The following is a 22258-nucleotide window of genomic DNA, read 5'->3' on the forward strand; positions in this document are numbered from 1 at the left end:
TTAGAACGCTTTCTTTAGTGTTCCTCTTCCTTGTTGGTGGTTCCGTTTGTTGAGCGGAATGAAACAGATGTGTGATGTGGTGCTGAAGAAGTCTCCTCCTCTCCTCTTCTGTCCAGAACCAAAGCGAGCATCTTACCTCAGTCTCACACTTTGAGCTGCAGAAACAGAATTTTTACTAAACATTTAAATACGCCAAATCTATAAACACTGCTATCAGTGAGTAAAATCTCACTGATGAGTATTATATTCTGTCTTCTATGTAAGTTGCTGTGTTACTGCAACAAACTCATTTTCATAAAGTATCCAGCTATACATCTTATATATCTTCCACAATTTCCCACCCACATACCAGACTCTCACATTACTTACAGTATCATTAGTTACATTTTTATTTTCTATTTACAACCAATTTGTTATATAAATATAATACATCATTTTCAGAAAAGCTGTCAAGTCAATGCATACAAGAGCTCAATCACAATAGGTTAAATACACAGGATGGGGGTCGGGGGGATGGGGAGGATGCTGATGGGATCGGCCGACACATGGGATACGTGGTCTGTTGCACTGAGGAAGTGGAAATCACAGAGGATGGGGGTCTGTCTTCAGGATCAGCTGAGACAGGGACAGGTACAATATCCAGGGTGTAAACAGCTCTTGTTAAAAGAATTTAAAACTTCAGCTCAGTCCATTCAGGAACTTTACACACAAGATTCCTCCAGAGTTCCGTATATTTGCAGGTTGGAGTTGTTGCATAAGTCCGAACGCACAGCGAATGTATCCAGTGATAAGAGCCCTCTTGTCCTCATGGAGACACACACACACACAGTTCTAAAGAAGCCCTAAAGTCAGAGACCGAGTCAACATCTGGTCCAAGACCAGCCTGCGTCTGCCGAGCTTTTGTTAGCTTCCAAACACAAGGGGGCGTTTCAGATGCTGGTGGCAGGTGGGTGGAGACAGTGGAGGTGTGTTGACCCGTGTGTTGACAGGAGAAAGCAACATGCAAGTGGGGCTCTTTGACATGTGGAGGAAGAAACTAAAACAATCTGGAGGTCCATAAACTCATTGATCTCTATAAACTGTTTGAATAAACTGTTTTTTATTCATGAAGTGGTAGAAACATCTATGCGTTCCGCTGTCCGGTATCAATCAAAGGAAACCAAGTCTGCCACCGAAGCACCGCTCAGGCGCTGTTGATGATGATGAGGGCGGGGCTGGCCGCCTGCTGACTTGTCTCGCACATGGCGCCCTGCTCGGCTGGCTTGGCGAACACTCGCGGCGTGTTGAGGTTGTAGACTCCTGCCTGCAGGAAGCAGGCCCTCAGGGTCAGACACAGCACCTCCTGAGGCTGCAGCTGCAGCTTGTACTGCGTCTGACCCACCCAAGTGAACGAGCTGTGCACCTCCAGAGACTCGGGGCTGAAAGAAGCAAGATAGAGGGCTCAGAAGTCTGCTCACAATGATATTCAACCAGTGTAATGAAGTGGAGCTTCTCAGGAGGACAAGTACACGTCGTGTATGAACGGAATCACTTTACTTTCAACTTTAGTATTACAAACTGTTCAAGCGATTTAGAACGCGTTCGTGCACCCAACATGTATAAAATTTTACCACGTAACGCCAACATTGTCTGCATCAACAAGCACGCATCAGTCTCTATCAATTCTTTATCCACATTCTTGTTAAATTGATGCTTTGTGCTGAAATTGTTTCAGTTCATTCCCTCCCTCATCAGGTCACACTGAAGGTAAAGGGGTCTGACACCTTTCTGAATGTCCTCTGCGCGCACACGCGCGCGCACACGCACGCGCACACGCACGCGCACACGCACACGCACACACACACACACACACAAGACATTTACCTGCTGCTTTTGTGCCTCAAGTCGATGAGGACATCCACTGGAGCCGAGGAGCAGTTGGACAGAGTCAGCGTGACCGGCACCACACAGAGACTAGAGAGAGGGGAGCAGCTTCACTAAAACCCTCCATCAACAGTATCGCACACACCAGGGTTGTCACGATACCAAAATCATGACTTTGATACAATACTTGCCATAAATATCACGATAATGATACTTACGATACCAGAATTCAATGCGATACTGGTATATTTATCCATAATAGTAATAAAACATCTGTATGGTTCCCTTTTTTACCAGCTTGTTTCTGGCCAGCTTCTTCAACACTTAACAAATGACATTAATATTAGTATTAGCATACAGCAAGATACTAATGAAAACTACATGGTGCCATCATAGCATTGATTATGTGTTGGCCTATTGTCCCTGTCTGACCAGATGACTACATAGTTATTTTCATAAGTATGAGGAATTGTAGAGTTCCATAATTTTTCTCCCCCGATCACTCGCTGTGAGCGCGCTGCCTGCTTCGTGTGTGAGCTGGAGCCCCACTCCTTAAGCCCCACCCCCTTGAGCTCTGTCTCCATGCACTCTTTGCATGCAGGCAGCATTAGAGAGAGAGCAGAGCAGTTTTAAGGAAGTGCGCTATTTTGACAGAGTATCAATACTTAAAATATGCAAAATCGTAACATTTTTAATATACGAGTATCGCGGTACCTTTTTAGTATCGGTATACCGTGCAACATTAGCACACACACACGATGAGTCTCACCTCTCCTGGTCAAACGGGTGTGTGTAGGTCTCGGGGTAGTGCAGGTTGGTCTTGATGAGTTGGGACAGCTCTGCAGAGGGTGGGGCCACTGGAGCAGAAACCTCAGATTTAAACTTGAGCAGCACCATCTCCTGAGCTTCCTGCCACAGAGAAAGCACACGCTTGTGTTATGACCTCATCCGATCATTTTTCTAAATGAAACCATACCAAATCCGACATGGTTCACTCCCTCACACCCACCGGGACCCGGGTATATTTGAAGAAGGCTTCTACTAGAGACACCATGTATTCATGATTCCTCTGTTTAATAACAATATTTGGTCCAGGTCTGAAGCCTCTCTCATTTTTGATCTGCTTATGTTTGCCTGGTCAAATACAAGCTCAACACTACCTGTATCCGTTTCAGATTAAAAGCCCATTTGACAGAATCCTTTGTGTCCTAACTAGGAATGGGTATTGTTGTTTTTTTCCGATACTAGTGCTAAACGGTGCCTAAACCGATACTTTTTTATTACCAAGGCAATTTTTTCTTCTTCAAATTTAACAATGTTTTAACTGTTTAAAATATACTGTAAATATAAATCAGGTGGCCTGATGGACGGTGTGCAACAGAACTCCACTCAGAAACTGTTGGATTTTACAAACTCTACTGCTGTACTGGTGTAGTGTCATCATGAATATACACTGGGAGAGCTTTGATCCAACAAGCCGAGGACGGTCGGCAAAAGCTTCTGCACTCATGTTATGTCTCCCCAGCTATCCCTAAGCCCTGCCTCATTGAGCCCCGCTGCATGTCATGATACCAAAATTATGACTTTGCTATAATAGTAATAAATAAAACATCTGTATGGTTCCCTTTTGACCAGCTTGTTTCTGCCCAGCTTTTTGAACACTTGACAAATGGCATTGATACTAGTATTAGCATACAGCAAGATATTAAAGAAAATTACATGGTGCTATCATAGCATTGAATATACACGGCTATGTAGGTCTATTGTCCGGATGACTATATAGTTATTTCTATAAGTATGAGCAATTGTAGATAATAATACTCACTACTACTACTACTACTACTACGAAGAAGAAGAAGAAGAAGAAGAAGAAATTTACAGATGTGTGTTTGAGGCGAAAACAACCTAAAGCTATCATATGGGTACATTAAAGATTGAAACATAATTAAAAGGGTGATTTCTCCCCTTTATTGAAAAATGCACTTATTAATAATCTTGAACAAATTAGCTCAAGATCCATCCTCAGGCTCCACCAGCATGTCACCGTTTTGCATCAATTGTTTCATTTGGTACACTTTTGTGTGCATTCTGACCTCATGATCATAAATGCTTGTAGTCAAACTAGGCTAATGCTACTCGTAGCTGTATATGGGTGAGCTTGGGGTTTTTCATGTTTATAATTACATTTGCTTACCTGTCGCTGGTTAAACTCTTTAAAAAGTTCGGGCTGTCTGCTTGAAAGGTGCTTGGTCACGTTTGACGTGTTACCTCCCTTTGCCTGTGTTGCTTTAAAGCACGTTTTACAGACGGGTCTATCGGTGTCAGTGGGCTTTCCCTCACAGTCTGCACTGTCTCCAAAGTATCTCCAGATTACACTCCTGACGTCTTTTTTTTCTACAAGCAGAGGACGGTCAGCAAGAGCTCCTGAGCTCAGGCCATGTCTCCCCCGGTCACTAGCTTTGAGCGCTGCTGCTCTGCGAGCCGGAGCCTTAAGCCCCGCCCCCCTGAACTCCGTCTTCATGCACTCTCTGCATGCAGCATGAGAGAGAGAGAGAGAGAGAGAGCGGAGCAGTTTTATGGAAGCGCTATTTTGAGAAAGTCCCGATACTTAAAATATTCAAAATCGTATTGTTTTTAACGTACGGGTAGTGCGGTACTTTTTTAGTATTGGTATACCGTGCAACATTAGTGTATGGATGTATGCATGTGTGTGTATGGATATATGTATGGATGTATGCATGTGTGTGTGTGTATTACCTCTTTGGGAGTCAAAGAACTGGCCTCTTTGCCGATGGTCTGCAGCGCCACATGGAGCTGGCCCTCTAGTATCAGCTGTTTGTTGTCCTCCACCACATAGGCCTACAGAAACACACACACACACACACACACACACACACACACACACACACACACACACACACACACACACACACACACACACACACACACACACACACACACACACACACACACACACACAGCTCAGGTTAAGCTAAGAGCAAACTATAAAAACCTTAGGATTCATCACAGAGACAGGCTACATCAAAATGATGAACATACGTCAAGGCTTGACAAGAATCATATTTGAATATCAAGAGACAACATTCCGACCAGAATGTGATACAACATTGTGAATAAATTAATACTGAATCACATTTATTTTTGATTGTTTATTGGTACAATCTCACACGGTCCATACCAACATATACTGGCGCTACACATCAGAAAGGTTAACTCAGGCTCACTACTGTCCATACCTTCCAGATGACGATAATGTTGAGGTCCAGCTCGTTACACTTCCTAACGATGTTGCTGATGTCAGATGTCTGGCTCCTGCTGCTGGACGGCATCCTAGACGACGTGCTCTCCACTCGCCGAGACTCATAGGGCCGACAGCCACGGAAAAAGAAATCTCCACAGGGAGTGGAGGCGCTGAGGATCTGCAAAAGATCCACAACTTCTGAGACTCGGAATATTCAGAAGACATTACATATCTGGGTCAAGTCAAAATGCTTGATGTCACAGATGTCCTCCACTTAAATGTTTCAGCTGATGTCCCAGAAAACCAAAAATAATGAGATTTACATTTTATTTACATTTGATACATTTTGCGAATGTAATTAATCATAATTAACCAATTCAAGTTGTGTGTAAATCCTTTTTTGGCACATTTTGAAAATGTATATTCCTCGTTCACATAAAAACGTGGGAGAATAAACAGCCGGACTTCACAGCCTGAGAATCTACTGTATTTAACTTGTTTTTACTAAGAATTAAAAGTTCATTGCTCTTTGAAAGTGTGTTCTTTACTATATCAATGGCAAAGAATGACAATAATATTGTTTATCACAATTATTTGTGGTATATATAGTCCAACATAAGTAGTTATCATGACAGGCCTATAAAGAAAATGAGATCATACTCTCAGTCAGACAAATTAAACTGACAACGACGTTTAGCTTTGTATTTACCCGTTCATTTCCCAGATTCAGGTCTGCAAAGGTGTATTTCTCCACGGCAGCCGAGGCAGCTAGAGACAAAACATGGATAAATCACTTCCTATTCTAAACCTCTAACCAAAGTTAGTTATTTACAATGCCTGTCCAAAAAAAAAACCTTGCCACCTGGATTTAACTACTGCCTACTGTACAAGCCTGTGAAGGCAATGCTATGATCTCGGGTTGCTGCAGTTGCTCAAGTCTAGGTTGAGCAACGACCAGCTTCAGCAATGACCAGGTTATTCCATCAATGGATTTTTTCTTTCCTGATGGCACGGGCATATTCCAAGATGACAATACCAGGATTCATTGGGCTCAAATTGTAAAAGAGTGGTTCAGGGAGCACGATACATCATTTTCACACATGGAGTCACGACCTTAATCCCATTGAGAATCTCTGGGATTTGCTGGAGAAGGCATTGTGCAGCGGTCAGACTCCACCATCATCAATACAAGATCTTGTTGAGAAATTAATGCAACACTGGATAGAAATAAATCTTGTGACATTGCAGAAGCTTATCGAAACAATGCCACAGCGAATGCGTGCCGTAATCAAAGCTAAAGGCAGTCTAACGAAATATTAGTGTGTGTGACCTTTTTTTCGTGGTGACCTTTTTTTGATCAGGCAGTGTATATTTATTCATGTTTGTGTGGTACCTTGGTGGGGCTTGCATCTTGTGGCTCTGAAACACAGCTTGGCTCTTTCTCTGCTGGTGAGTTTGCAGTCTGGGAGAGAGGCAGACAGAGAAGCTGTGACATTTTCTCTTATCGCTGCCACTTCAGCTCCACTGAAGCCTTTTGGTGCCGTGCTCAAGGGACAAATGGAGCATTGAGGCGTCATTAAAATGAGGTCTGCTACAATGAAGCTGCTACAAGCAGAAAGAATAAAAGAACAAACCTTTGTCATTGGCCGGGTTGATACACTTGTGGAGGCGCCAGTGTTGACTGCTGCTAGACACCTGGATGATGTGGAACTCACGCACGCCGGCTTCACTCTGGTAGCCCAGAGGAGGAGGATTAGAACCACGTTCATATCGTTCAATGAGGTGCAGACTGTAAAGTGTGAGGCAGGGTGCATGCTCGGCATCTCACGGTATTGATGTTCTCCACATCGACGAAGACCAGAGTTCCGCCGCTTCCTTTGTCATCCACGTTGTGATGTGGGGGGACGCTGCTGCGGCAGGCCGACGCCTGCACGCTCAGAGAGCGACTGGCACAGATGAACACCGTGTGGCGCAACACCCGATGACTTCACATGGAGGAGAGAGAGAGCGAGATAATATGGTTGGTTGTCTACTCATGAGGGTTAGTGCAGCGTTGATGAAGAGACCTCAAGTAGAATTGAAGTAAAGTGAAGGGAATTGACAAACTATAAACATAAGCAGCCTGTGTCACCTGATTTTGAGTCCTTTCTCTGTGCTCTCATAGTAGAACAGGAAGTGGATCTCATGGACTCCCTCCTGGTCCGGCCCTCTGAGCCAGAGAGGCAGCTGAGTGGACTCCCCCGGTTGCATTGTACTGCCCTCTATCGGGATCGCCATCACTCCAGATGGCTGGCTGAAATCCTCCGCTGACACCAGCATCTCAGACGCCACGGAGCCCGGCTGGCGGGTCGTGGCCGTGGTCTTATAGGCCGAGCAGTTCTCGGCTGAGGTCGGGCTGACGGGCGTGAGGGGGGTCGTGGTCTGGCTGCCAAAAGTGAAGAAATCCGGGTGTGTGGACGCCACCCGAAGGCCACGCAGAGCGACGCCGCTGACGTTACAGAACTCAACGTAGGCCTTCCTGATCTCACCACAAAGCAGAGCAGTGGGGAACTGCAGGAAGAAGACCTAGCACGCACACGCACACACACAAAGGATTTGGTGACATTAGAGAAAAAATTGTGAGGATTTTAGAGGACAAAAATGTGACGATAAATGAAAGTTGCTTCTTAATTTGGTCTTGTCATTGGCATGACTGGCAGTTTTTTCACTGCTTATTTTGGTTTTGTTTACTTTTTGTTTTGTTTATAATAGTCCTGGTTCAGGGACAATAAAACGGCTCGGAACGTCGTCTGTCAGATGAGTGTGTCAGTGGTACCTCCATTAAGGGCATGGGTGGAGTGATGATGGGATCCAGTCGCCGATCCTGACCATGTTGAACCAACATCTTTTCCTCTTTGGTCTGGTTCAGTCGTGGGCCCTGGATCTTTAGGTCCTGCCTGCCCCGGACCACCATGAGCTCCAGCGCCTGCTGGCCTGTGGACAGGAGCAGGGCCACACCGGGTGTTTCCTCTCAATCATTGTGGACACGAGAGATGCGATAATAAAGCAGCCAATAGCATGAGTCTGTACCGTCAGAGCTGGGAGCCGGTTCTCCAGAGGAAGCTGCCGCCAGGTTGTACACCACACCCACAATGTTCAGCTGGCCAGTTCTGTGGGGCAGCAGCCGGAGTCGAGCCTGGGGTCAAAGGTCACAGTGACTGATTAGCGGCACACTACTTGGTGTTTGTCAGTCTCAAGTATCATATGAGCCAAAGGAACAGCCCAATTATCATTTGTTGGCCATTTAAAATACTATTCACAGACATTTGAATGGTCTTCACGCATTTTTATGGCCATAAATATAAACATCCCTTCAACAGGCCTGTTAGCCTTATAACACAATCAGTGCATGCACATGTACCGGCTTCAAGGTCAACTTCCTGCAGTAACCATAATCCTAAAAGTCTTGTCTAGAAGAAACCTGGTTCAGGGTGAGACATCTTAGAAACCTGCTGCATTTCTCCTGGGGAGAGCCAATGTGCTGACCATGTAATCTTGTTTCTATGTAGCTCTTTTACATGCAAGCATGTGCAGGAAAGGCATTGCTGTGAAAGCAGAGAGGAAGCAGAAACGTTCCCATCGTCAACATAATCTATGACCTGTAGCAAAGCGGTGCAAAACACAACAGACAGACACATTGGCACATTGTGTTTGTCTTAAAACGAGCTATGCTCGTGCGCTATTGACCAATATAAGAATTTAAAGAGTGCATTATTCAAATAATAAGATGCAGCAGCGCTAGCTCTGAAGTCAAGAGAAAGCCTCCATGTGGTCTACATCCTGTCCCTTCAGGCCTCCCTCCAAAGACACATCCACAAAATGATCACAAAGAGCGTAAACAAAGTACACGACTGCTGCGAGTTCTGACTAGTGACGAGCAATAAGTGAACGGACAGAATACGCACACGTAGACAGGAAGACAGACGGACAGGGAGACAGACCATCCAATCATTACAATCAGGCCAAATATAATGACTGGACGGGCTTATTACAGTCCTGAGAATCCAGAGATACAGGATTTTTTTTTCACAGAGCTTTTGATTCATGGATTGCAGTCAGGATTTAAGGAGAATTTCATCAAATAGAAAATGTGTTTGAGTATCACCGACCCTACTCTTTATATAGGCATGCTATTCTTCTCAAATAAAGCTCTGAATTGGATTTCTGATCTGCATTCTCAGGTCATAACCTGAGAATGCAGATCAGCTTATGAAACTGATGAGGTTTACAGCCAAGTGCGATTGGAGCTGGGATACCTGTGCCTTGTCTCTGCCCTCTGCCTGCAGATCCATCAGAGCCCTTACCAGTTTGGTCTCCTCTGGTCCCATTGGAAACTCCAGGATGATCTCTGTGGTGACGACGTCGTCTTTCTGCGTAGTCTGCAAGAAGGAAACGGGACATTGAAGAAACTGTGGAAATCGAAGCTTTTGCTTTTCATAGCATCCATCCATCGAACTGTGGCCAGCTCACCCCTTCAGGTGGGGTCTCCTCATTGGTGACGGCCTCTCCTGCTGACTCTTCAGTCGTCTTCTCCTCGGATGGTGTCGCACCCTCGGCAGAGAACCTCCAGAGGAGTGAGAGGTTAGACAGAGTCAGAGGAACCTTCAGAGGGTTCCTGAACGACACCTCCACTGTGATTGGCTCTGTGGGGACAGAAAGAGGCCGTATACTGAGCAGGAACGCTATGGAACAAGAAGATAGTATCCGTATGCTAGAACATCTAGTAGGGAGTAGACAAGGAGCTCTTACCATCGGCCACAGCCAGTGGGAAGCGCAGGTTGTCTGTCTGGCTGTTCAAGCAGCACTGGGTGGGCTGGAAGGTTGCTGGGACAATTCCCCTGTTGGCTGCAGCCACAAGCTGTTCCTCTAGGTGGCACCACATGGCCGCCAAGTCCTGATCGTACTCCTGGTCCAGGGACACGTGAGTGGCTGCCTGCTTTTCGCCTGCATGCATCAGGTATTTGTATTTATAGTTATAATAATATTTATGCATTTCCTCAGTCAATCTTACACATTCATGAGTTACAGTAAACCTTTGCTCAAGGCACCTCAGTAGTGATTTTGGTCAATCGTCACTAGTATTGAATGGTACATTTTGATAAGTTTACTGTGAAACTTAAGATCTTTTTGATACCACATAAGAATGCTGTTTCTATGAAGATTGTCTAATGTGATACAAATAAATATTATAAATACACATAAAGATGTCGTGTTTCTATGAACATATCCTTATGTGTATTTATAATATTTATGCGTATCCTGACCAATGATATAAGACTCGCATATCATTATGATGAAAACAGAGTATTCCAATGTTTTATTTGGACAATGTTACTGTTTCCATTGATAAGAATAATGTCTCACATTATCCCACTCACTCACAATCCCTGAATATTTTATTAATTTTCTTCTTTCATCTCAATGAAGTAGACTGAAGAGAGGAGAAGAAGAGAGATCTCAGACAGAGAGCAGAAAAAGAGAGATCTCAGACAGAGAGGAGACGAGGAGAGATCTCAGACAAGAGGAGACGAGGAGAGATCTCAGACAAGAGGAGACGAGGAGAGATCTCAGACAAGAGGAGACGAGGAGAGATCTCAGACAAGAGGAGACGAGGACAGATTTCAGACAAGGGGAGAGATCGCAGACAAGAGGAGAGATCCTCTTCATGTTACCTTCTGCAAAGCGCCGTTCGTGTCCGAAGTAGACCCTTGTGGCCGAGCTGTGGATGCAGGGTAGGGGCAGCTGGGGGAGGTTGTCTTCCTTTCCCCCTACCACACTCTGAAATGACGCACACGCACACACGGACAGGATATAACAAGAACAAACTAAAAAGAAGATTTAAAAAATCTTTCAATTGTTAAAATGCTAGCTTGTTGACTTTGTGATATTGCTATGTAAATCTGTTTCTGGTCCAAATAACCATATGGGAAAGTATTCTGCTGTCTTTCCTAGTCCGAGCAGCAGGACTCATGTCGATGCAAATCAGAATTTAAGAACGGACCCGTGGGGAACTCCACATCATTGTTATTGCCGCGTGTGTGGTTCCCTATTGACACAAAGTAGTCCCTCTTCGTCAGCGTACAGACGTGGTTTCAAACGGTGGTTACCTTGTACACATAGAGGTATTCTCTGAGGAAGGCGCCCTGCTGGGTGGCCGTCTGCCTGCTGTCATTGGTCAGGATCTGTCTGAAGGCCGTCACAGCGTTCTCTGGTTGGCTGAGTGTGAAGGACTGACGACCGATGGTGAAGTTGATGTGGTCCTCCGCCAAAGACCAGCCCCGGTCCTTGTACACCTGCATGGCTTGGCAGTAGCAGCGCAGTGCGTGCCTCCTCTACATGAAGACAGGCAGAGAGGCCGGGGGACAGAAGCGTCAGAGGTGGTGAGGAACGGTGGTGAGGTGGCGTTACGTTCTATTCTCAACCCCAGTGGCCAGGTGTCATAATCGATCATTAAACTCGGTCCAAATTTTGTCTTTATGACCTTTAAGCTAAAAGACGTCAGACCTGACCCAAGTGTCCACCCTGTTCAGGATTCCAACAGTAAACAGGGTGCACGGGGTGGGAAGACGGACCAGAGACTTGTGTTCACACCAAAAGCAAGGACAACTTTAAATGTTGAACAATTACACACAGGCTGATGCAAAGATGCCAACATCAAACGCAGGTGTCATCGTAGAGAGATAGGAAGTGTTTGCAGTGGAGTACAGATGAAGATGGAACACCAGAGCTGGGTTAGACCACCGCAGTTGAAGGGCTCACCTGTCCGGCTTTGCTGAAACGATGACCAGCCAAGATCATGTGGAAGGCAAACTTGCGCACCATGGGATTGCGCATGTTAATAAAGCAGTGGGCGGCCTGCTCCAGCAGCAGAGCACTGCGCAGGTCAGAGTCCTGTGGAATAAAGAGGTCAGAGCAGAAAAAATCCACAATAAATTTACATGATTAATCCACTTTTATTAATGGGCATAAACAAGTCAACTGTACTCAGGCCTCTGGATTTACTGTTACAAGAACTGTGATCAATGCAAATGCAGATCCAACTGTTCAGAGTGCATACAATCAGATTAGTTTTTTTACTCAGATTAATTGCATATGATGTTTTTTTTTATGCTATGACAGTTAAATAATGGCAACACGGAAATGGAACCCCTTTATTGTAAAGATGAGGGTTTGTTTACCTCGCTCGTCATCTTGATGAGGAGAGTCGCAGCGTCTGAGTATTTAACCTGACTCTTGAGGATTTCAGCACTGAGTAGCGCACAGCGCTCAGCCAGCACCATGTTCCTGTAGAGGCCAGAGGGGAGAACATGCGTTTGGAGGAATACTTTGGGTGTTCTGAAGTGAGGTTGTGTGAGGTACCTCACCGCAGTCAGTGTATTACTACAGGAGATGGAGCTTAGAGAAACAGACAGCAGCTTACACCTCTGAAAAACCTGCTGTGCTCATGGGTCACCACTCAGGACACTAGACACATTTACTCTAAAAATCAGGAAACTAGACATAATAAGGTCATCCTTTAGGGTGCACGAATAAAGATTCACTTTGGTGAGCCTCGAAGTGTCTTCACAATAGCATAATGTAAAAAGCATTGAGTAAGGAGGTCATACTTGCAGACGTCTCTGTATGTCTGTATGGCGGTGTCCATGTAGTGTGCTGGGTAAGGTCTGGGAGCTCCAGCCTGCAGAAAGGCTGACACGGCAGCCATTTCCTACAAAGGATGTCAGGAAGAGTGGAAGGAAGACAATACCAAAGGGTTAACACATGGTTCTCATCAGGACAGATTGAAAGGTGTGTGTGTGTGTGTGTGTGTGTGTGTGTGTGTGTGTGTGTGTGTGTGTGTGTGTGTGTGTGTGTGTGTGTGTGTGTGTGTGTGCGTGTGCGTTCTCACTAGTGCCCCTGCAGCATACAGCATGGCCTGGTCTGACAGGAAGTCTTTCTTGGCCGTGTGGTAGCAGCTGTAGGCCAGCTCATAGTGCTGGACCAGGAAGCACAGGTCGGCCATCTTCCTGATCTGCAGCTCAGGGGCTTCTGGGGGATATCTGACACCACAGACGAAAAAGATCAGCAACGTGTATGGTGCCCATGGTAAAGTCATATGCGGTGATGCTTACAGAAGGCCACATGTGCTCTTTGGTTCACTGATGCCCTTCTCTGGAACTTTCCCTCCACCGAACCACTTCTTGGTGGCGGTGAACAGAGACCGGCTCAGACCTTTCCTGGAGACCAGCTGTGGACCGAGAAGCAGAGTGTCTGAGTACTGGAAGGTGAATGAGCGGGGACGGGGGGGGTGGCATGGGGTGGGGCATGAGTTTCTGATTCTTGGATTCAACAGTTTTGGGGAAAAATACGAAGTGCTATATAAGTGGCCATTGTGGCACCACTGCTCCAAAATCACAATAAAAACGAATCACCACATCTTTATTTGTATTTTATACATTTTCTGACAAATGAAGACAAAAACAATGAAACAGAATGCAAAAACCTGAAAGTTGTACTTTGCATTCATTGTATTAAGTATTAAATAAATAAACTGGCAACTGTGTGTATGATTTCAGTAAATAAGCAGCCTCTCCTCCAACTGCTGTGGTCCAAAATGATCAAACAGGTCGATATAACTATCGATATATTCTGTGGATCCATTTCAGTGGCGACAGGAAAAGCTGAAAGGGAATGTTCATTCATCACATGGGCTTAGTCAGATGGAGCCTAGTGGCTAGGAGCCCTACCTGGTCGTTGAGCTGCCGGATGTTCTTCTCTATGTGAGGCAGCAGGCCTCTGAAGGTGAACTCTTGGATGAACTGTCTGATGTGGTCGTGGTCATTGAGGGCCAAACATGCCCCGTGGCTGCCCGCTCCCCCCGCCAAGCTCTCCGGATCCCTTGCCCCTTTCCTCAGCTCGGGGTTGACGGCACTGAGGGTGTGCAGGCTGCCTGGGCTGCTCGCTGGGTCCAGCTGGAGAGGGTGGCTTTCCAGGCTGTTGGAGGCTCTGTCTGCTGGGAAACGTTAGAGAAACTAAGCTTATTCAAGATATAAGACCTTTGTTGTACGGTGTTATGGTGATTAGCTGTAGAATTGTCAGACCTTTCTCTGTAGAGGGATGGCCATCCCCTTCACTGATGTGGTTCTCCACAGTAGCACTGTTCACAGCTGCATCGTCAAGCACCTCCTGCAAGAAGGTTACCGTGTTAACCCAGGGCACATAATTACATTATATATAAATCGCAAACTAAAAACATCTTTTTCTACTACACCTTGAAAAAGGAAGGTAGCGCAATAGTAGCACTTTAGTAGCATTTAAATGTCTCTTACTGATAGCGCTTTGTAGTTTAACTTTATTAAAAAAATTGTACTTTCCTGAGTTTGTACTCACGATTGAATGCACTTATTGTAAGTTGCTTTGTATAAAAGCGTCAGCTAAATTTTATGTAATATAATATGACATTATTAGTCCTCTGGTGGATTTGTAACATCGGGCCTCCTGACAGGACACTGGACCCGGTCAGTCGCTACAGCGCTCACCTGGTTCTGCAGGTTACTCCTGTGCAGGTACTGACTCCAGGGGTCTGGGATCTGTTCGTCTTCTTCAGCCGAGAAAGTACGAGAGTTTATTTTCAACAGGTAGCAGCCCTGGTGACCGTACCTCTGCTTCATGTCCTCATACACGGAATCTGCCCTGAGGGGTGAGCGAGGCAAAGGGCTCGTCATTCATAGTTGTAGAAGAGAGAAACACACTGTGCGCTTTGAGAGTGGAACTCCTTTCAGTACCTCTGTTCGCCCCCCTCGCTTATGTCGTGCAGTAGAACGTAGTACTTGAGCGTGTTGGGGATGAACCACTTGGGGTTGGTGTAATCTCCGCTGTGCTGGATCCTGTGCTGCTCCTGGGAGAGCTTGAGGAACTGCTCCACAGGGACGGTCTCGGTGGAGGACACCACCAGCAGGCCTGCGGGACCGGAGCGTCAAGGACATACGACCACGTGGCTCCATGACGCAGCGGGGGCACTATTTCACATACAAGCCGCTGAACATATTTTATATACTCATATTCAATCTATATTAATATATATTTTATCTTGAACTGTAACCCTGGCGTTGTTTTTATTATTTGCTTGTTTTCTTTGACCCGCAGTTACCTGAAAAGCATTAAGGTGGAACATGAGCAGCTACTTTCTGATAAAGTCTTGACAGTTTTCCTTCTTTAATGCATTCTGTATATTTTGTGTTCTCCCCCATATTGTGACGTGGGTGAGACTAAGTTAGGAAAAGGTGATGTCGGTGTAGTTCATTTAAGATTAAGGGACATATTTAAGATTTGGAAACCACGTTTTTAAGGGGATACACTTTTTCACAAATCTGTGAAGTCTAACTAGCCAACTCTTTTGTGAAAGAAATAGTGAAAAACACACTATTTCTTTCACAAAAGACTTGGCTAAAGCTTCACAGAAGAAAGAGCAGTACCCGTCCTGCTGGAGTAAATAGACAGCACACACGGATCACCCCGATAAACCAGAACTCAACCTCACTACAATCTTATAAAAAGACCTGACCAGAGCGCGTTGACTCTCCATGAACAGAGGCCCGTCGTGTGTGCTGGCAGAAGGATACAGGCAAGGTAGTGGTTGAGGAACTCATGTTCAGAGGCGGGCATTGACTGCAGGAAGTTCTCCCTGTAGGCTTCAAACCAGGGCGTGGTCGCTGGAAACACAGAGACAAAATGAGATGGAGGGTTTCATCTAACAAACAACAATCACTACAATCTGTCTCTCTACCCTCCATCTATTGCACCGCACACCAGTAGTAGAGGCATCACAATAGCCTGCCGTTAAAGGCCGTACTACAGCACATTGTATTAGTAGCAGGACTTTCAGGAAATCAGTGTTGATGAGACGTGTTTCTGAGTTGTGGACGTGACGGGGCAGGAAGTGTGCAGCGCTGCAGGCAGATTGGGTGTGCCAACTGCTTTCTGCTTTCTTTCATTTGCTCACTGCAAAACAAGTACTTCAACCAACCAATCCAACCCAGCTTGTCCACAAAGTGAGAGATGGCACTAAAGGACTGCACACAAGGGTTATGAGTAGTTCCTATGCTTATGCTGCGCCGCATGAACCAAGACGGAAAACGTTCTGTCTCACACCTAAACAGCATGAGCAGCGTATTACAGCTCCACTCTTTCGTTCTTACCTTTCACAATAAAAGCCTGAGACGTATATGCCTAACGGAGCATTTCAATAAGAGGTTACTCGACTAAATAGCTCAGAGTACTACTCATACACATCTCTACAAGGAGTTTACCAGTTATAAGCATCTGCGTGACATGTGAACTTAGAAAGATGTGACCGCGGAGCTGGTCTAAATGAAGAGTTTCTCCAGTCCTGGTTGGTACAATCATCCATGCCTGGTGTTTTATGGCTTCTTCTCTCATCCTCCTTCTTGCATTAACAGTCTACATATGTGTTTTAATTCAAAGATGTTAAGATGTTAAAGATGTTATGTTATGTTTCGTCATCTCCTATTCCATTACTTTCCTGATGATTGGTGTTTTTGCTATGGTTTTGTTTCAGTATGCAAAACAATACCTGCCTTAACACGTTGATACCAAGTCATCATTTTAGTATTGCGACAACAGAATCAATAATACCATTGTGAAGAAGGAGAGCAATGTGTTTACTTGCGTCATCAATTATCATCAGCTACATTGGTGTAGTATGGTAACTTATTTCAGTCAGTGATGGAACTGAGCCTTTTGATTAGACACCTTTGACCCTTGACTGCCACAAAGTGGAACATTGCGGCCAGGGGACAGGTTCAGGCTCTCCAACACACTGACTGTTTCAGCTCAGCTGCCAATCAAGCAGACGCTGCGTCATTGGTCGTGTTTAATGGTCATCTAACACTAAACACCAGTATCAAGGAGGGGAACCAACCACTGCACACCAAGGAATGCACCATGACATTAGTTTTGTTCCTGTCCCTTCTCTAACGACACGGAGAGATGCAGCAATTAGTGAAGATAATTACATGTGTTTGACACCAAGACTGCACCAGCTTGAGTTAGTACATGTGGACATAGAGAGCTAAATAACCTTCAAACTAAAGCTTAGGTTGGGCATTGGGCTGATGGCAGCCATGATTCCCTCTCCTGAGACATATCAGCATCAATGTCTGCTAGATTGTGACCTTGAGAATGCTCATCACACGGGATCCTGGCATTGAAAGGCAACAGAGGTGATGACACTGATCATGTCAATCAATAAATCAACTCTCTGATCTACAAAAATGTCCCGCTTGGCAAGTTAATGGCAAAACTTGTTCTTGCACATTTTGTAAACCCTAAACCCTCCACTGTGTGACTCGAAGCAGAATCTTACTCATCACAGCCTCTGATTAGTAACATGCAGTGACCCCAAATTTATTTTCCTCATAATTCCATCTATCTCTAGAAAGCTGTGCATGGCTGGTCTGAGGTCTGTTTGAGGTGACTCATTCTTCCTTTGTAAATAAATGTGTGGGGAAAAGGCTTTTGTGCATACACATTTACATATCTGGCCCCTTCTCAAAAATAACTAGTTATCATTTCATATTTAGATCAATCATCACATAGAAGAAAGCAGCGACCATAGTTTAACAAAGAGCAGAGAGACAGCGAGTGGAAACTAGAAGGAGAGAAGCTGAGAGGACTACATCTACCCACATCAGCCAGGAGGCAGGGATACCTGTGTAGTGCTTGGAGGCGCTGACTTCAGACAGTGTTTCTTTCCAGGCACTGTACCAGGGGGCGCTAGCTTTAAGAGAGTGATCTGATAGGTGGAAGCAGACAGCCATGGCCAGTGTTAGCAACATGCCAATTCCTTCAATGTGTCCTTATTGAAAATGAGAAGTTACAGGTGATCAAGGAAACAAACAGGGAGGAGAAGCATTGTAGAGGCAATGGTCACATGGCCGGTCATTGTAGTTGTTAGTCGTCCTAGCGCTTATTCATTTTATTTGAAATTGAGAACAGACCAAAAGGTAACTAGTAAGTAATCCCGCTCCTGGAACGCAGGCTGGCCAATCATAGCATAGCATCGGGCCAATGCCAACTGGGCACTGACTGCTGTCTCTGCTCCATGGACTCATCAATGTTTCAGAGTGTCTTCATGATCCGGCTGCGTCATTGGATGTGGAGCTAGTCATGGTTAAATCATGTGTGATAGCGATACTCCTCAACTTAAATGGGTTGGAAGTAGATGTGTTAGTGGCATCAACATTAGTACATTGTTAAGTAGCATTAGCACTTTTACACTAGGCTAGCTATTGTCGGTATACTGAAAGTAAACCCGGGCTGCTTTTGGTTTTTAATGAATGTAACGGGTAAACACCTACCCGGATTTTAAGGAACACTGTTGTCCCTTAATTTCATTGTCTTCTGTCTGGATCACCAAGTGATGTGCTGGTACACCTTTACACTGATCTGTAGCTTCTATCTTTATCTTTTTAACCTGCTGTCACTGCTGAAGCACCTTCACATCCTGGAAACATCCTTCAAACACATAATGCAGACCATTCTGTCTGCTTCTGTCTGAAATCGCATACATAAGATAATACAATTAGAATTGCTTATTTTTATTTGTTTTTGTCTGCATATCCATATTCTGACACTTAAACATCATGACAGGGAAATTAAAATGTGTGAACAAGGTGACATCACTAGGTCCGGCTGGTAAGGAAATGATCCATCAAGAATCTTATTCGGAGGTAAAACTGATTGTGAATAATCTCGTAATGTCAACGAATGACACTCTGCGTTTAATTTTTTCATCCCCAAAGACACTTTGTTTCCTTCATTTAAAGGACACTACCTGTCCTTTAAATACAGGGCTACCATTAGGTATGAAGCAGGGCGGGCGAGGAGAAGTGGGGCAGAGGCTCAAGAACTTTGCAGTCAGCAGACAGGACGCCACTCCGCTGCATAATACAGCCGTAGAACAATTAAACGCAAAATCGCTGCAGAACAAGCTTCATGCTGAACCAACGGACGCAAAGGGTCTTGACAAAAAGTCTAGCATGTTAGAATGTTTCTGGCTTTTCATGTTAATGTTTGCTTTGGTGGTTTGAGCTAGCCACATTAAGGTTTCACTCATGGCTAATATAGTTGGTTTAGGTTACCATAAGTCATCTCTGGAGGATTGACAGTCCATACTGTCCCCTTCGTGGGAAACAGGAACGCGTCTACAGTCATATTTGACTCTTTTTTATTTTTAAAAGCTTCTTCCAACCAATCGCTACGATTACACACCACTTCAGATAAAAACAAATGTTTATATTCTTATTCCTTAAAGTCAGTTCCTTGCAACTTCTTTCTGATGACATCACGCTCGTCGGGAAAGAAGACCAGTGAGGATTGGTCGGGTACCAACGTTTATTGTATTGTGTCTCTTTGCTGAGTCATGGTAAGAAATTATCCCTATAAATCACCTGATCTGACCCAGTGACAGACGACAACATTGTGTTATCTGAACCTTGCATTACATAACAAGTTGTAATGTTTATCTGTTTATTGATCGTGCTGCATTGTTCTATCCTTACCACTGAAGTTGAGGTCGTAGTCTCCTGCCGTGATCACGTTGGTGGCAGCGCCCTCTTGTGGCTGGCAGGATAACACCACTTCATTGAGCACGCGCCGCTGGGCGGGGCTGAAGGCTGTGTTTGGACTCGTCACCACATTGTTGACACAGATGCGCAGGTTTTTCACAACCTGCACCTGGTTATTGGGGTCCCGGATGTGACCTAGAGAAGTAAAAGAAGACGACATGCATTTACTGGTGTTTACAAAGTGTTTTCAAAACATGTGTATTTCCCTATAACTAAAGATAATTGGTTTAGAAGCAAGCTTCAACAGCATGTTCAAACTTTTTTTTCCGGTCTACACTTGCGCACCCTGCGCACAGCCCTCCCTTTTAAGTGTGGAGACAAACTACGGTGGCCTTCAGGTGACAAAGGTGTTAAAAATGTAAATCTAGAAATTGTTATTGTTTTTAAAGGAAAAATACAGAACCTGGACCACGGGCTCTGGCAAGCGCAAGTCTTTTGGGAGTCTCATATTTAGCCACCGACTGAACTAGCGGCAAAGTCAAAATCAAGCACACACTGTGACAGAGACATACATTTTGTCGTCCAAAAGAGGCCATTGAGAAGAAGATTCTACACCCAGATGCTGTTAAAGACTTTGCCACATGTTTTGGGTCCCTTCCTAGTAAGCATGCCAACATCCATATAAACAAAACCAGCCTTCAACATGTGCCGGACTCACTGAGGTGACATTCTGCAGGAGCAACTAAAATGAGCCGAACCGTGAGCTGGTGGTCAGCAGCAGTACTGGGTCTAACGGGCCATCCGCCACTCAAAGAGCTTTAACACTACATGTCCTCATTCACACAACGATTCTCTGCGTTGTGAGATAATTGGAAAACATTTGAAAACTCTTGAGGAGAGGTTATGGTTTCATTTCCCTTTCCCTTTAGGTGACAGTGAATCATTTGACTGTGTTAGGGACCCATTAGCTTGCAGCTTTATAAAAAGGACATGACTTTGCAGGAGCAATAGCAACTCATTAAAAGGAGCCTGTGATGGAAACTCAGCTCAGCTGATCTAACTCGGGTCTTTTATTTATGGCAGCTAATCCTGACAAACATGTGAGCTTTGCGTTTAGAGCCTCACTGCTCTAAAAACAAAAGCAAGAAAGATACGGAGAGGAGTCAAGGAAGAGCTATGTGCACCTTTGTCAAATATGGCCAGGATTTTAGCTTTGTGATCATCTAACCAAGGCTAGATTTCATTTTGAGTTGGTTTATCTAAAAGGTCCGTAGAACTGGCTGCTAGGTTTATTTATGTAGCATTTTGGATGGCAGTATTTGTGTATTAGCTTTTTTAAGGCTCTCCACCATTTGGTACAACATGTGTATAAACATTATTAATAGACATTAGTGATCTGACATTAACCTAACTTGAACAAGTTATATGTTAGATAGCATTCAGCTAACATTAGCTAACTTAACATATGACTCCTCACAATGTAATGTGTCCGTGACCAACATAGTGTGACTTACATAGTAATGTTACCTTTGCTCTAAGTAGAACAGGAAACGGCTAAAGTCTACCAGGTTGTGTTTACTCAACTCTCATTGGAGCACAGAGTGAATAGAGGCGGGACTTAGGAAGGAATAATTGGTATAAACTACAATGATCATTTGGGGCGTTATGCATTTCTCTCAACCATAAACGATGTCCGTTTGGTCATATATGTGAAATTGTCTCTATAGTTTGTTAACAAGCCGACCCACCAAACAGAACAAACCGACTAAACAAACAAGTGCTGTGGAGAGAGGACATTGGCATGACAATGACAACGTTGTGTCAAGTCGGAATGGAGTGTTTGGGGCTGCCGGACCGCCTCAACCCCTCGTCCTTCTCGTGTTGACGTTGGCTTGTGACACCCCGGCTCGCATCTTGGTCTTACTTCAGCTCTGTTGAGTTAGCCTTCATGTGGGTCAAGGGACGCACAAAATGCCTTGACCCGTTTCTTGATAACCAACACAGCAGAACATCAGGATAGTTAGTCAACAGTCCCAAAAGCTTCTCCCTGAGACCCGCTGCCAGAGGCTCCGTGGCCGGGAGTCAGCCTTCATCTTCCCGCTGCTCTACGCACACAGCTGCTGAGACACAGCCAGTCTGCTAGCAGGCTAAAGACGCTAGCTACCCGCCCGAGGCTCCGTGCGTGGCCGCTGGGACTCCGACGGTCTGGAGTCCCGGTGGCTCGTAAACAGTTTAGCTTACCTTCGGACGTCAGTCTGCAGAAAGGCCGCAGCAGCTCAGCGAAATTCAGGTTGTTCTTGCGAGTCACTCTCTCCGCTTCTTCGCTACATAAAACGGCCACCATCGGGACAAACGAGTCCTGGACGAACTCCTGCACGGACTGTACGCATTGGGCCATGTCGACACCAGCTAACACACGGAACCGAGTCAACTGTCCTGGATACGGAGAAAGTCGAATTATATCATGTCACTTCTTCTACTCCTCCTCTATTCGCTGACGGCAGCCATGTTGAATTGGCGAACCGAC

At 45.1% G+C, this 22258-nt stretch overlaps 1 protein-coding gene across 2 annotated transcripts; it reads right to left on the bottom strand.

Moving 5' to 3' along the window:
* Positions 1-387: 387 nt before the first annotated feature.
* trappc8 (trafficking protein particle complex subunit 8) lies at positions 388-22258 on the bottom strand. 2 transcript variants are annotated; one of them, XM_068593214.1, is made up of 30 exons: positions 21973-22258; positions 19726-19926; positions 17874-17957; positions 15766-15855; positions 14929-15103; positions 14683-14836; positions 14245-14329; positions 13891-14153; positions 13276-13391; positions 13053-13203; positions 12772-12872; positions 12343-12448; positions 11924-12055; positions 11272-11496; positions 10837-10942; positions 9914-10108; positions 9635-9807; positions 9469-9543; positions 8195-8300; positions 7941-8098; positions 7257-7690; positions 6954-7110; positions 6760-6856; positions 6519-6587; positions 5835-5893; positions 5121-5303; positions 4621-4722; positions 2633-2772; positions 1864-1953; positions 388-1418 (listed from the first exon to the last, which is right to left on the bottom strand). In XM_068593214.1, exons 1-30 carry the CDS (start codon positions 22127-22129, stop codon positions 1184-1186), a joined length of 4419 nt encoding a protein of 1472 aa, XP_068449315.1. In that variant the 5' UTR covers positions 22130-22258; the 3' UTR covers positions 388-1183. The 2 variants fall into 2 exon arrangements, with proteins under 2 accessions (XP_068449315.1, XP_068449314.1); XM_068593213.1 differs by having other exon boundaries at positions 13891-14156.

The sequence above is a fragment of the Clinocottus analis genome, unplaced genomic scaffold (assembly GCF_023055335.1).
Source record: "Clinocottus analis isolate CAN_PGR_092001 unplaced genomic scaffold, fCliAna1.0.p SCAF_29, whole genome shotgun sequence".
Lineage (NCBI taxonomy): Eukaryota > Metazoa > Chordata > Actinopteri > Perciformes > Cottidae > Clinocottus > Clinocottus analis.

What these genes read in the sequence shown, in the direction of transcription:
- trappc8 (XM_068593213.1), bottom strand. Translation starts at nt 22,129, where the DNA reads ATGGCCCAATGCGTACAGTCCGTGCAGGAGTTCGTCCAGGACTCGTTT. An exon ending in AAGATGCAAGCCCCACCAAG is followed by an intron (nt 5,894 to 6,518) that starts GTACCACACAAA and finishes TTTTGTCTCTAG; the next exon opens with CTGCCTCGGCTGCCGTGGAG. An exon ending in CACCCGTTTGACCAGGAGAG is followed by an intron (nt 1,954 to 2,632) that starts GTGAGACTCATC and finishes CCCTCTCTCTAG; the next exon opens with TCTCTGTGTGGTGCCGGTCA.